The 15,274-nt window shown below is 43.0% G+C and overlaps 2 protein-coding genes across 4 annotated transcripts in view; one reads left to right on the top strand and one right to left on the bottom strand.

Annotated features, from left to right (window-relative positions):
• Window positions 1–269: 269 nt before the first annotated feature.
• Window positions 270–2,829, bottom strand: OTUD1 (OTU deubiquitinase 1). Its single transcript, XM_007437584.2, has one exon. It carries the CDS (start codon window positions 2,554–2,556, stop codon window positions 1,312–1,314), a length of 1,245 nt encoding a protein of 414 aa, XP_007437646.2. The 5' UTR covers window positions 2,557–2,829; the 3' UTR covers window positions 270–1,311.
• A 53-nt stretch (window positions 2,830–2,882) lies between these two features.
• Window positions 2,883–15,274, top strand: part of CUNH10orf67 (chromosome unknown C10orf67 homolog) — a 73,151-nt gene continuing 60,759 nt past the window's right edge. For all 3 annotated transcript variants that reach the window (XM_088150367.1, XM_088150366.1, XM_088150368.1), the window contains exon 1: window positions 2,883–3,407. The gene's annotated coding sequence lies outside the window, so the exon portion shown is untranslated. The remainder of the gene's footprint in view (window positions 3,408–15,274) is intronic.

Here is a 15,274-nt window from a genome sequence, read left to right on the forward strand (position 1 = left end):
CTCCCCCACCTTGTGAAAAGCAGCAAGCAAATAGGACAAAACTGTGCCATGGAGATACCCCAACCTCCATGTTCATCACACTTGACCCTCATCTGCCCTTTCCCATTCCCTACTCCTCCTGTGGATCCAGTAGCAAGCCTAGTGCCAAAGTACCAAGGAAGAAATCAGGCTTTGGCAAGAGCAATACTTTCTCTTCCTTTCTGCAGCCCAGACAGCAACCTGAGTATAGAAGGGCAGATGTTTACACACGCACAGACACAGGTCACAGATCCAAGCAAAACTATACATTTATTCCAGAATAGCTAAGAATATTCCTATTATACAAATACAGTATAAATTCCAAAGTCACAAAATAAAAAAGTACAAACTCCATTTAATAAATATATCTAACCATTTCAGTTCATTCAGAAATTGAAGAGGGTGGTTTCTACCTTGAATGTTTGACCCAGCAAACCATACAAACTTAGTATAAATACATTTGTACATAATACCAACATAAGCCAATCAGAAAACAAAATAATGTGATAAATTGCTGATGGACTATCAAGAGGCAGGCAGGAGGTATGTATACTCCTAAAAAGAATAAGACTACTTTTAAAGAACCATTGTGTCTTCAACCTTTTAAAACCACATGTGTAATTAAAAAAGAAAAAAAGACCAATCAATCAGACAATAAAATGAAAAGCCAGCTTACTCCAGCTAACTGAACACAGAAGAGACCCAATCGCGCTCAACCATTGTTGAAAAAGCCACATTCCAATTATCTCAAGAAATCCTGCTCGCAGTGGTTAGTTCTTCTAAAAGTTGCTAGGTAAAAATTAATTTCGTACTAAAATTAAATTGTTAAAAGGGTAACTAAAATCAATTTTCATCTAATGAGAAAGAACAAAAATTGTGGGCTACAGTACAATGTTTCATTGAAAGAATGATATTGTGCACATTTCAGATATTAACATAAAATAATTGTTAGGCTATCAGCCATATAGGAAAAAAAATCTACAGGCAAACAAACACTAAAATTAAATTTTATTTTGGCGGTGAAGAAAGGTTAAAAAAGGAAGTGCAAAAAGAAAAAAAAAATCCCCTCTTAAGGAACAGAGCGCATGGAAATAGAAGAAGCATTATATATACAAAAGAAGAGACAGGAAAATAACCAGTATCTGATACTGTATATACAAGCATTCATTGCAAATCTCATTCTCCATTCCTTCCCCTCAAGTTCTTGCCCCATGTAAGAATTACAACTGTTGGAGGAAGAAATGGAGAACAATTAAGGCACCAGAATAGCAGGCAAGGGATGCAATGCCTATCTCAGGAACAGGCATTCTGCTCAATGTACATCTTGGACAACGACACTGCCATGGATTTGGCCAGCTCCTCGTCCCTCCTGCGCTGCACCTGAGTCTGCCTGCACCACTCCTCATATTCCGGATTGGGGCACTGACGATCTAGCACAGCATCATAGTGCCCATTGCTAAGCCAGCTCAGCCAAATGCTGCGTCGGCTCGGGTCCTCGGGGCCCAGGTAGTGGGTCATGGTGGAGACAGTGGGGCTCTCGGGCCTGCCCCCGGTGGTGAGGTGGATGTTGACGTTCAGCATTTGTCCCATGGCCAGAAGCTCGGGGTATCCGGCCCAGGCACCATCCTGGGCTGCGTTGATGAGGAACTCTCCCACGTCGCCCTCAATGATGGGGCTGAAATGGTCCAGGTGGTCGGCGATATAGTGCACCGTCTGTTCCCGGAGGTCCCCATGCAGCCGCTGGTCCCCGTTGACGGCCTTACAGACAGCGCGGTACAAGCAGTTGCCGTCGGGAATGATGTGGAAGCGGAAGCGGCCTTTGTGCCGCAGGTACTTGTCCTGTTTCTCCACCTCGGCCAGGTACAGCGCCAGCTTCTCGCTCCGCTCCGTCGGACGTACCTGGCAGGGGCTCTCCTCCTCGGCAACCTCTAACGCGCTGCTGGGCTGAGGCTCTACGGTGAGCCCTGAATAGGAGCCGGCTGCGGCCGCCGCTTGCAGGGCCTGGCAATGCTCGCTGAAGCGGAGGCCGCGGTTGCTGGGCTCCGGCGGCAAGGCGGGCTGGGCGGCGGCCACGACCTCGCCCCCGCCGCTCTCCAGCAGCAGCCACGGGTGGGCGTTCGGCGCCGACGGCGGGCCCAGCTCTCCCACCGCCCCGACGGGCTCCGGGCGCGGCAGCAGCCGGATGGGCACGACCCTCTCCAGCGGCCGGCGGCGGATCATCTGCGCCCCGGGGCAAAAGACCTGCGGCGGCTGGTGCTGCTGCGGCGGCTTCCTCTGGACGGGCCCCGCCGGGGGCAGCAGCTCCAGGCAAGAGAAGGCGGGCATGGCGGTGGCTGCTCCCGCTGCGACGGCGCTCGCGGTCCCTCCTCCGCCGCCTCCCGCGTCGCTCTCGACTCCCACCGGGCTTTGTCCCGCGGGCTCCGGCGAAGGAGAGACTTTGAAAACGACTCCCGGCCCGCTGGCTGCGCCGCTCCCCGCCGCCGCCGCTGCTGCCGCTGCCGCCGGATAATGAGTGACGATAGTGCTGTAGAGCTGCATCCTCGGCCCTTTATAGGCTGCTGCGGTGGCGGCGCTCACAGCCGCCCGGCAAGGCCGCAGGGGCCGGGCTAGGGAGCGACCACTGCGACCGCTGCCTTGCCGCCGCCCCTCCGCGCAGGTAGCCAGAAAAGATGAGGTGACCGAGTAAAAATAACCCGGGGCATCACCCTCCCGGCGCCGCCGTCCTACGACCGCTTCCGCCCCCTCCTCAGCTCCTTACGCGGGCCGGGAGGCGGCCCCGCAGGAACAGCGCCCCCTGCGCCCTCCCGCTTCCCTCGGGCCGCGCCGGAGCGGGAATTCCTGCTGCGCCACAGCTCTGGGCGGCTCCCTCCTCCCTCTCGCAGGCCCAGGCGCTCCTGGAAGGTACTGGAGGCCCGGCGGAGGGGGAGCGACAGAGGAAGGCCGGGCCTTGTTTACTTCCCGCCCTTCAGCACGTTGCGAGACACACGTCGCCAAGGCGGGGAGGGGCCTGCGCGGGGCCGGCGGCCGCTCTCCGGCCACGTCCCGCGCTGGGGCGTTTGACAAGGCTTCCGGCGCAGGTGGGTCGAGGTCGCCTTCTGCCACAGCCGGTCGGTCAAGGACGTTGCCTGCAAAAAACAACACATACACACACACACACGGTTCGCTGTCTCTGCCTCAGGAAGGGGGGGGGAATAGGAATGAGTCGTTCTGGAGCCTCAGGAATTCGCTTTTGATGAAGAGCCTCTGAGCTACGAGGAAGTACAGTAGGGAACAAGCCTCCCGCGCGCTCGGATTCCTCTTCCAAGGCCTTACGGGGCACGACAAGGTAGAAGGAGCGGAGGAAAGGGGAGAGCCCGCTGGTGGAAGGTAGTCAGGCACAAAAGAGTCAGGTAGGGACGGCAACAGAGCTAGGAATCCGGCTCATGTTAAATATGTGGTGAGAAAACGCCTCTGAGCATACGCACAATGCCGTTGGAATGCAGAAAGAAGCTCACCTTCCCTCCCGCCACGTCTTAATTGTGTTACCTTATTTTTTTTAAGCAGCTGCTACTTAAAAGAAGGAGGGGTGTGTGTGGGGGAGGGGAGAGATCCATCAAAAAAGCCAATAATACTGGGTATCCATTTGAGAGAGTTGCAGAATACTGTACCAAATTCATTTTCTCCCCAGTTGCTGAGGTGTAAAGCTTCCCTTAGTGTGTACAAGCATGTGTCTGTTTTCATCTTTGTGTACTGTTTGTGCTTTTGCATTGCTGTTTGGCTGCAACTTTGCAGTATCTATTTGGATGCAGTAAGATGTATACCCACCCAGTCTTTCACAGCATGGAGAAAAAATACAAGTGTTGCTTTATAGATTAATGTCCTTGAGCTGTTTAGCAAATTCAAATAGGTTATATGGAAATTTAACAGATGAAAACTAGGGATAGGCTAGTGTTGAATTACAATTAAAGTTGCTTCCTCCTGAATTTGTCATCTTATTTTTAGGTTCTTGGTTGAGCAGAAAAAGTAGGGGAGTAATTTACATTTTCCCCTTGTCAGTATAATCCACACTTTCCCAATAGTATTAATCTAGAGACATTTCTATCTCCCACACAAAAATATGTAGGAAATATTGGTGTGTTTTACCCCTATTTTAGGTCTTTAATTGGCTGGAAGCTGAGAGTTTCAGTCCCAGTATATCTGCTTACTATATCTATGGTGCCCTGCTTGATCGGATGGAATTACACTGTATTTGGTTGGTCTTGTTAGGGCTTGGAAGCTCAGACATGATAAATACTTTGATGGGAGACTCTGAGAAAATATCAAAGCTGTAGCTAAGAAGTTGAAAAACAACTCAGAATAAACCACAGTTGCACAGCCAAACCATTTTGATATTTTTGGCCATGAAGTCACCAGTAGTTCAATTCCACTTGAAGGACACCTTTTATCTTCCTTTTTTTAAAAAGAAAACATTTGGGGAAATCTGGAATAAAACTATGAACAAGCAGCTTGATTCCTTGACAAATTGACTACAAAGTATTATCTGCTTTCTTTTCTATATACTACTAAAACTCTCATTGTGTTTATCTGTTTGTTGTACCCTCAACCCCCTTTGTACCCTCACCACAACAATTTTTGAATCAAGGTATCTAAAATCCACTAACTTAATGCGTAAAAATCTGGGACCCATTACTCCTGAAATTTGAAATTGAAATTTCCACGATGTTCACACCAGTTTTATTCACAAAGTTGTGGCCGTTGCAGCATCCCCACAGTCACATGATTGTGATTTTTGACTGCTCTCTGCCAGCTTCCCACAAGCAAAGTCAATGGGGAAGCCAGCAGGAAGTCACTCCTGCTCCACTGCTTTTTTGTCTACCCATGGTCATTCTGTTTATCTGTTTAGGAAGTAAATATTGACTTATTATTGAAGTTTGTTTGCCACTACAATTATTTTTCTATTTATGATGTATACTCTTCTTAGATGATTACAGGACCATCTAGCATTGGGGTAAAAAAATATGGTCAGCCTAAAATTTAATGTTCATTCTGGTCACATCAGACTCTACTGTCTTTCTCTCAAAGGATGACCCAACGGGTCACAGGGTTGTCTAATCCTTAATAAAGAACCACTGCTCCAGTGATTATATGGGAGTGAAAGTAAAAAGTTAGGTTTCCATTATTAATGATTCATGGCAGGATTAACTGTTTCTTTGTTGTTCATGAATCAGGTTACAGCCTTTAACACAGTGATATATTAATAGATACAGTGGAACCTTGGGTTACGAACTTTTTGTAACAGAGAAAGTTCTGTTCACGAACTTTTCGAACCAGCTCCGGCCGCAAAATTTTGCTTCGGTTCATGAACTCCGCCTCGGGTTACGAACAGGATCCGCGGCCATTTTCCCTCCTGTGACCCGGTCCATGGCCATTTTCCCGCCCGTGACACGTGGTCTGCGGCCATTTTCCGCCCCTGACACATGGTCCACGGCCATTTTTCCGCCCCTGACACGTGGTCCGCGGCCATTTTTCCGCCCCGACACGTGGTCCGCGGCTATTTTTCCGCCTCTGACACGTCCGCGGCCATTTTCTGCCCCTGACACGTGATCCACAGCCATTTTTCCGCCCCTGACACGTGATCCGCGGCCATTTTCCACCCCTGACACGTGGTCGTAGGGAGGGGGACTCTCCCTCCAAGCTATAGCCGCCTCCCTGTCCTCCACGCCAGAACGGATTAACGGTAATTACATTGAACCTTATGGGAAAATTTGCTTCGGGTCGCAACCAATTCAGGTCGCGGAACGAATTAAGTTCGTAAACCGAGGTTCCACTGTATTTATCTAATCACATTCAGAACTACTGCCATATACTCTGATTCTGCTGCAACATAAATCAAAAGACCAATTATTTTCTTTGCAGAAAGAAAACTTCTTGGCTTATTTAATCCATCCAGTTGTCAAATTAGAACTAGATACCTGTATAAGCGCATTGTCCGTTTAAAAAAATTGTAAACTCTTAGTTGAGAAAGTAAACTTTTTAAAATACACTTTTGGGATAGTCTGAAATCCACCATTATCTTATAGTGCTTATCATAGAATCCTAGGATTGGAAAGGATTTGGAAGTCTTCTAGTCCAACCACTTGCCCAGGTAGGAATCCTCATACCATTCCAGACAAATGGCTGTCCAACCCCTGCTACAAAACCTCCAGTGATGGAACATTCCAGAAGGCTGTTCAGATTGATCAGATCTCTGAAAACATCTTCCCAACTTTATTTCTTATAAAATAACACTATGCATTATGTTTTTGAAAAATCCCAGAGTCCAATGGAATTCCCCAATAAGAATTTATCAGATTTTAACCTAAGACATTAAAATATGTGACAAGCCGGCTTCTTCTCAGCCACTATGGCAAAAAGGCACAACTAGTGGCTCTTTGATTTATTGAATATGACCCTAAACTGCAGCTAAATTCCATTTAATAATATTCCTAATTTTAAAATTACATGAAAGGCAAATTTAATTTTAAATTAGAGCAAATTCCATTTTTGTTCTGACCCCACCCATTTTCTGGAATGTGCATATCTGGCATCTCATTCAAAGACCAAGTATGGTCCGCAGATACTAATGAGTTGCATAATTTGCTCTAACCTGAAGCTATCTGATGTGTTAGGACTGAAACTCCAAGAATTCTCAGTGTGTGTGGCCATAGGAATTCTAGGAACTGTATTCTCAAGTTATGGAAGTCATGTAATAAGGGTTGGTTTGAAATTACAGGGATAAATAATAGCCATATAATCAGTTTCAACCCTATCTTGACTTTTAATTCAGTCTGCTATCATGACATAACATTCAAGAGGTTAGTAATCTGGAACAATCAAGAGCATTGGGATTTTCTGGTGATTTTCCATTGAAGTATGAACTAGGTGACCCTGCTTGATTTTGGGGCATCAGGTAAGTTCAGCTAGATGCTGCCACCTAGCTGGGTGGGGAGGAACCAACACTGCAAAGAGATATCAAGATAGGATGCTCAGCACAACTCCAAACTGACTGACCATCACTCAAAAATCTTGTTCTTTGCTTAACTAATCTAAATGTTGAGAAACAAACATATAAGAACAATCCTTTTTTTAAGTGAAGATTTTTTCCCCGTTTTGTAGAACAATTATTTTAACTAACTCTCATGCCCAAGAAGTCTACAGATATTAATGTCCTGAAATTTTAAATACTAGGAACATAGCCAAGAAGAACAAATGCATCTTTACGGCATCACAGTCAATCCATATGAACAATCCTGTTGATTTCAGTCCAAAATCTCCCGATAATAAGACACATCCAGATCATATGAATTAATGTTCCAACTCCTGAACCACATCTCCAGCAGTAAGGCAGGTATAGCCAACTCTTACTGAACATTCACTAAAGTGTCTAATATACACAAAGCAAAATGTATAATTTTCCAGGCTTTTCTTCCTTTATATTTATGATTATTAATTTTAATAGTAATATCAATTATTTTATTATTGTTTAAACAATTGCATGTGTATATATACTTTTTTCCTATCAATTTGATGTAATAAACTGTCTTTGGGGCCTTTTTCTACTAGTGAGTTACAGTGTTCTCCACCCATTCTCAAGTTGGCACAAAACAATATCTGCATGAAGTTTCATGTCCCCATTGCAGATCCCTATTTTGCCTCCACTGCCTCTGTTCCCAGTTGCTGCCAATTCTCAGAGTTACTTCCAAGGTGATAAAGCCTAATGGATTTTATAGACTTTGAGGCTGCCCTTAGATCAGTGATGGCGAATCTGTGACACACATGTCAAAGGTGACATGCCATGATATCAGCATTCACCAACACCCGACAACAACTATTCTCCCTGTTTGAGTTATACCAAAGAAACTGAATTTGTTTTACTCCTATTTCATTTTTGTAATTATTTGACATTTCTTTATATAATACATAGCACCACACACAATTGGGCTGTATTTTTTAAAAATAAACGAATATGTAAAGAATTGTTTCTCTTTTGTTTGCCAGGGGTGGGGTGACACGCCAGCAGAGTCAAATTAGGCACTTTCCGAATTGTTGACACGCTGAGCCCAAAAGGTACCCCATCATTGCCTTAGATAGTGCCAGAATAGGGGAGAGATACTACTTTAATAACAGTAGAGCTAACAACAATTGCAAGGGCTGGGGGTGGGGGAGGGGGAGGGAGAGGGGGAGGGGAAGGCTGCTCAAGGAACTGTTGTGCCATAGTTAAGTACAAGTGGGGGCATGGCGGGTGATAACTGCCTTCTCAGACAGTCTGGCCTTGTAACACTATAAGGCAAGTGGCAGGAAGCATGCAATTCAAGGAATGTTGAGGGGCATCAGCCACAGCGTAGCCGCATTCTTTGCCACCACATGTTACTTGCCCTTCATTCCTAGTACAAGCCAGCTGTAGCAAAATGAAACTGAAATGCTGGAGCCTATAGAAATGAAGAACTGGCCCTGTCATTTCACTTCCCCTTCATTCTCCTACCTTGCAGAGCAGTTGTGGGACTGAATCATGTGACTGTTATCCATTCCATTAAGACGTCACATCACGGGTTAAGAGCAAATACTTTGTTCCTTGTTATTTAAATGTTAGTTGATTTAAGTGTGGACGTGTAACAATTCCAGTTACCCTCACATAGACATAAATACCGCATAAATATGTAATCAGTTTTTCAAGTGACTAGCTGATGGCTTTGAAACCTGCGCTTTGGAATGCTAACAATTAGTATATCTCAGTTCTCTGTAATACTTACTCACTTATACTGTGCCTTCTCCCCAATTTTTGGTACCAGTTCAAAGTTCCTAACATCCTTTAAAATTGTTAGTATTTGTAGCATGAAAGAAAAGGCTGCTTAGCTTTTCTATAAAGTTTTCACAATCAGAAAACATCACATTTAAGGAATGTAAAGTAGTTCTTGATGTGACTTCACTGACAATGTGCTATGACATTATGTTCTCTCCCGAGTAATCTGTTTGAATGATTCAGAGTAAAAGTAATTCTCAACATTCCCTTGTTTCCTAGCAACTGCCCTGGCAGGCTTGGCATCTCTAGGAAAGCAATACTTTCAGAATGAGTGACAATGACATCACAACACATCAGGCAAGTAGAAGCGAACTTGCTGTTTAAAGAAACAGGCTTCCAATTCTTCAGTATGCTCTCCAAGTAGCACTGAAAATTATCAAAATTCTTTTGCATTTTGCACACTGCTGAGTGGATTGCAGAGTCTCTGTAGCACCTCTATTTGTTGCAAACTAGTGCAACTGAAAAATAGAAAGTGAAGGAATGTATCCAATTGATATATGCTAACAGAAAAGTATACTGTACAAAAGTTGCCTCTTACATAAAACAACCGGGGCATGTTAGGAAAAAAAGATAGGAGAACATTAAACTGATTACAAGAATGTGAAAGAGTGTATTTTACGTTATATATTGGACTCACATTTACTGAACTGTACATTAATTTTATTTTTACGGTTTTAGAGTTCTGATAAGGAGTGGTCTTGAGAGTTGAACTGTACATTAATTTTATTTTTACGGTTTTAGAGTTCTGATGAGTGGTTTTGAGAGTTAAATTACTGAATAGAAGGGGGTCTCATTGCAAAGCAGCAGTCAAGAAGGAATGCAATGACTGCCATGCCAGTAAAATGTCATACTATAGGTTGGTTAGTCATTACATTTAGCAGAGCAGAGCAAAGCTAAGATATTTGTATGAAAACGGCTGCCCTTGTGCATGTCAACTTTCCCCTCCTGCTCTGCAATTTATGCAAAAAAAAATTACTCCTCTGTTGGAATTACAGAAAAAAAGCATTATTACGCACTTAAGCACAGTCTAGTCTTGCTAATCAAGAAAACTGTATCCTACAATTATGTTTCCACTACTGGCAGAGTAAGAACTGATTCATGGGTAGAATTTAGGGAGCTACACAGATTATATGGGAATTAAACCAGTACTGTGTACAAATGCCACCGGCAAAACATTCATATCCAGTGACATCAGCCTGCATTAAGAACTGCTTTTTTGTGACTAACAAATGCTACAAGTGGAACTATCTGCAATTAGAGAAGAAGACATATTATGTTTTATTTGCTCCCCTATTAAAAAAAAAACTGATTTTTTTCCCCACTCTCACTGTTCCCATCTCAGTTTTTCCATCTATTATCTGTTAACAAATCTTGTCAGTAGAGGTGTCACTGTATTCTGTAAATATCTTGTACCCATCAGCACTATAATAAGCAGTAGTCACGGTAGTAAACACAACAGTAACTCATATTACATACTAATGGCTCAGTTCATTCATTGTGGTAAGTCAATGTTTGCTTTAACTATGATTTAAAAACATAATATACTACTATCTGAGGTTTTCAGTGTAGTACCCTTGGCTACCAATGTCCTGCACAATCCTCGCCTGGTGGTCTTGGGTTCCCCGTCCCTTTGACTTGCTCATTTCTACTAGCACACCATAATGCCAGCCATTTTGTGAATGAGCAAGCCATAAACACAGCCATGGTAGCCATAGTGCCTACAATATACTATCAAAATTACAAATGTGTCCCCCAGTCAAAAAAGATAAAATCTCTGCAAACCGCAGTGACTAAGTTCACAAACATACTAAGCCAAAACCAAACCAACCACTTTATGGTTTAGTAAGATACAACCTTGATTTTACAATTTCCTTCTCCAAGGAGTAGCAAATTATAGGGGTAGCTTTTTTTTGGCAAAAGCTCTCATAAGAAGTGTGGTTAAAATGTATGGGTGTTTTGCAATATTACAGTCTTTCATTTATTAGGAAGTAGAAGAGAGAAAGTATCCAAGCATACTGGTGGTCTTTAAAATTACCAGCATAATCATATTTCCCCCATCTACAAAAGAGGGTTAGACATCAGTCACCTTTGTCAAGCTTTTTCTCTTTACCCTCATTTTAGCTAGTTGGACATGTCTAACATTCTAGTAGCCACCAAGGTCAGTGCCTACATAAGCATCTTCTCAGATTAGAAAAGTGTGATATTAAAAGAGTAGATGGATTATGAGACAAACACTGTTGCAACAAAATGACATAGAGTGAAGTACCCCAGGCTAAAGAGCAACACTTTTTTTTAGGCCAACCAGGTATTCTTCATCTTCCATGTTTTTTTCCCCCAGCAAACCTTGTGACTCCCAAGCCTGACTAGGGAATTCTGGGAGTTGAAGTCCACACTTGCTAAGGTTGAAAAACACTGGTTCTGTATCGTGATGGATATTTAAGTGGCAGTTTAAGGATACTTGCTGTTTCTAAGTAACAAGAACAACAACAGTCTAACATGTAATTAAACCTAAGTAAATTATTACTTCATTAATGGTAAACAAATCTAAGCTATCATTAATCACAGAGCTTACAAATACTATCACGTTCTTTTTGTCTACTATTTTCTGCACTTTATTACTTGCTGAAATTTAATTTTAAAATAACACATTGTTGACTGCCTTAGTCAAGTCCTGAATTTATAACACTTCAGTCTTATTAATTTCAACAACAGCAAAAGAGTGCTTCATTCAGATCCATGGAACTTGGACTTTAACTAGGGTTATTAGTTCTGACCTGCGAAAAATCCAGACCAGTGATGAGAAACAGAACTCTAAATCTGCTGCAGTCTAGTGGTCATTTGAATGTTTTCAGGCATGGTATCCCTAACCTTAGTAACATTGGTTACTTGTGCCTGTATTTTTAAAAAATTCCACAGGGGAAGTCTCTACATTCCTACTCAATGAGAAGTGAGCCTCCACTGAGTTCAGTGAGAATGACTTGGAAGAATATATTTTATTTAATTAACCAGTGCAACTTGCGAAATAGAGGTGTTACATGTGCATATTGAAATATGCTCCAAATTACCTGTGCTGTTGCATTCTGGACCAGCTGAAGCCTCTAAGTGGTCACCATGGATAGCCCCATGTAGGGCAGTAATCCAAATGTGAGGTGCCTAAGCTGTGAGTGACTGTGAGCAAGGTCTCCCGATCCAGGAGCAGGCAAAACTGATCACAAGATGGATCTGTGCAAAGGCTCTCTGAGCCACAGCTGCTACTTGCTCACAGAAGCTGTGAGTCTAGGAAAACCTTTAAATTGTACACCAGGTCTCTTTGGGGCAGTACAACTCCATCAAGAACCAAAGTTGTAAAGTCCCCATACCCAGGGAGTACCACAATCCCAGCCACTTGGTCTTATGAGGGATGAATCTGAACCTGTTCTCCCCATCCAGATCTCTACAGCATCCAGAAACCAAGGCAGAACTTCAGCAGCATCACTTGGAGGGTTCAGGGTTGAGATGTACAATTCAGTATCATCAACATACTGATATCTAACCCCATGCTGATAAAATACCTCACCCAGCTGTCTTGTGTAGATGTTAAATAGGAGCAGGGAGAGAACAGCACCCTGCAGCACCCTGCAAAGCAAGGACCTTAGCCTAGATCTCTCCCTATCATAAACTCCAACTGAGGCCAGCTGTAGACGAAGGAGAATAACCATTGCAACACCAGGTTCCCACTCCCAACCTCCTAGGTCGGTCCAGAAGGATATCATGATTGATGGTACCAAAGCTGCATTGCAGCTGGCAGCTGTTTCTTCAGAGTAGGAGCCAGAAAGTGAATCTATATATCAGGCATGGAGTTATGGATTTTTACTGAAGCCAGCCATCCTGGTGATCAGTGGAGGCCACCTATCCAACCTGGTCATCAGTGGAGGCCACCATCACCGGGTTGGATAGATGAAACAGAATATTTGTATACAAGTAGTCCTTGGGTTACAATGGCAATTGGGACCAGAATTTCTGTTGCTAAACGATACAGTCGTAAAGCATCACATGAATGTACTGCTTAGTGATGGCAATCCCGTTAGTCCTGGTTGCTGTCGAAACCCCAGGACTGCACGGGTTGTTAAGCAGGAAGAGTCAGGAGTCCAAGGCAAGGAACGTGTGAGGGTGCATGAGTCTCTCGGGGTGGGAGGTGCTGAGCCAGGTGCTATGGGGTGTGGGTGGGTGTGTGGGGGCCACAGGCGGGTTGGCGAGGACCACAGAGGAGCCACTGCGGGTGGGCACATGCTATGGGGTACGAGATCTGTGGGATCTTGTACTCTGTAATGGGGCTCCTTGGGAGAAAAAGTGGAAGGAGCAACTTACGGGAGCGACTTGCAACCTTCCCTGCCAGCTTCCCCATTGACTTTGCTTGTGGGAAGCCAGCAGGGGAGGTTGCAAACGGCAATCATGTGACTGTGGGACACTACAACCATGCAAGTGCAAGCTGTGTGCCAAGTGCCCAAATCACAATCACATGACTGTAGGGGTGCTGCAATGACTGGAACTTCAAGGACCGGTCATAAGTACCACTTGTTCAGACCCATTGTGACTTTGAATGGTCGCTAAATGAATGGTTGTAATCTGAGTACTACCTGTACAAATTTCCCTTTTCTGTAAAAATTGCTTCTGCAGTGCAGTAACAGCTGTATCCTCTTTTTCTTCTGGCTAACTATTGTGGACCTGGCAGAGAATTTATTAACCATTAGAACTAAACACAGGGTACTGGGTTACAATGGAAGAAGAAATGTTTTAATAATTGGGAAGAAGCCATTTTAGCTAGTGCAGTCAGCTTATCTTTCCATAATGTGCGAGCAGGAGAAATTGAACTGAAATAAATTTTCTCTTCTAGACAATTTAAATTAAAAGTACACCAATTCCAATTGTCAACCATCTAGTTAATCAGACACTTATTTTTATTAGAAGAGATTAAGGGCCAAACCACATGAGGTGCAAATTTGATATTGGATCACCTGATTTTTTTTTTTTAAACACTTGCTGGTAAGGGACATATTAAGTCCTTCCTTTTCAAGTCATTTCTCCCCTCCAAAAATATTACCAGTTGAGCTGGGAGGAAAAGATAGGTATTTTGTGAGTACATTTTTGCCAATGGCACATATAGTAACTTCAGGGAGAGGGTGTTATACCAGGGGTTTGGCTCAGAGAGAAAGAGTAAACTCCTTTTCCCATGATGCTGCTGGCCTAAAGTTGAAGCTACCCATACTTCATTTTAAAGCATTCAAATGGAGATCTGATAACAGATCTTTTGCATCACTGCCTATTTTAGCTCTTAGTTAACCTTTTGGAATTCATTGGAACTCTGCTGCCGTCACTACTCTGCCCACTACAAATAATTGCTTTTAGCTCCATGCCGTCATTTCACACCTGCTAGATAACATATTCAAGGAGCTGTGCTGACAGTGTACTCATTAATCACCACAAAGGAAGCCCACACCGTGATAGAATCTAGTGGCCCATGTGAAAGGCTGGTGGATGGTGGCAAGTAGAAGTGTGATCATCAAGTAGATCATTCTATAAATGTGAATTTAAATAAAAGATATGGCTTCTAAATATTAAACAATTCAGAGGCAGATCTGGTTTTTTATCTCTTTCAAGTTCCAGATATATCGAAAAATAGAATAGCATGTTTTAATTTATTTCTCCATCCATATTATTTCTAGTACATACTTTCTTTTAGAAAACCTTAGAATGAAATCCTACAGATTTACTGAGATGAAAAGCTCACTTGTATTCAGGACAACTTACTTCTAATAAGTGTTTAAGACTGTAGGCATAGATTACAATCCTAAACCAAATTGCTTAGGAGAAAACATACATATAATTTAATAAGCTGCAAGCCTAACAATTCTAAGACACTCACTTGGGCATAAACTGTACTGAACACAGTTGAAGTTCCTTCTGAATAAACGAGGTTCTGTGAAATTGTCTTCCTCGTGATACAGTTCCTCAATTGCCTAGTCTAATGAGTGTGCATGTTGGAACAGTACAATAAGGCCTCTAGCAAAAATATGCCCAATTACATACTAGAAAAATATCCCTATAATAAATAATACTTTGAGTGTGCTTCACTAAGGGCTTTGTATACCTTCAGTTCTCCAAGTCAGCAAACAGAGCTTTTAATGATGAAGTGATATATTTCCAAACAAGACAAGCATATTTACATTCATAAATAGCAATTTAATATAGTTTTATGTCATACTTTTTTTAAAACCATGTTGTCCATCATGAACAATAGACTTGACTGTAGAAGAAAATGGTTAATTTCAGATTAATACTTACTTCTAAAATTTCATTTCAATCATTAATATTAATCAGTAGCATACTATTTTATCATAACTTGGTCATTACAATCAAGAATTAAGATTAGCTATTTTCACTCAAGAATCACTTTCCAGC

Source organism: Python bivittatus, unplaced genomic scaffold (genome assembly GCF_059951505.1).
Source record: "Python bivittatus isolate LINGU-HERP-01145 unplaced genomic scaffold, Pbiv_v1 ctg000610_np1212, whole genome shotgun sequence".
Classification (NCBI taxonomy): domain Eukaryota; kingdom Metazoa; phylum Chordata; class Lepidosauria; order Squamata; family Pythonidae; genus Python; species Python bivittatus.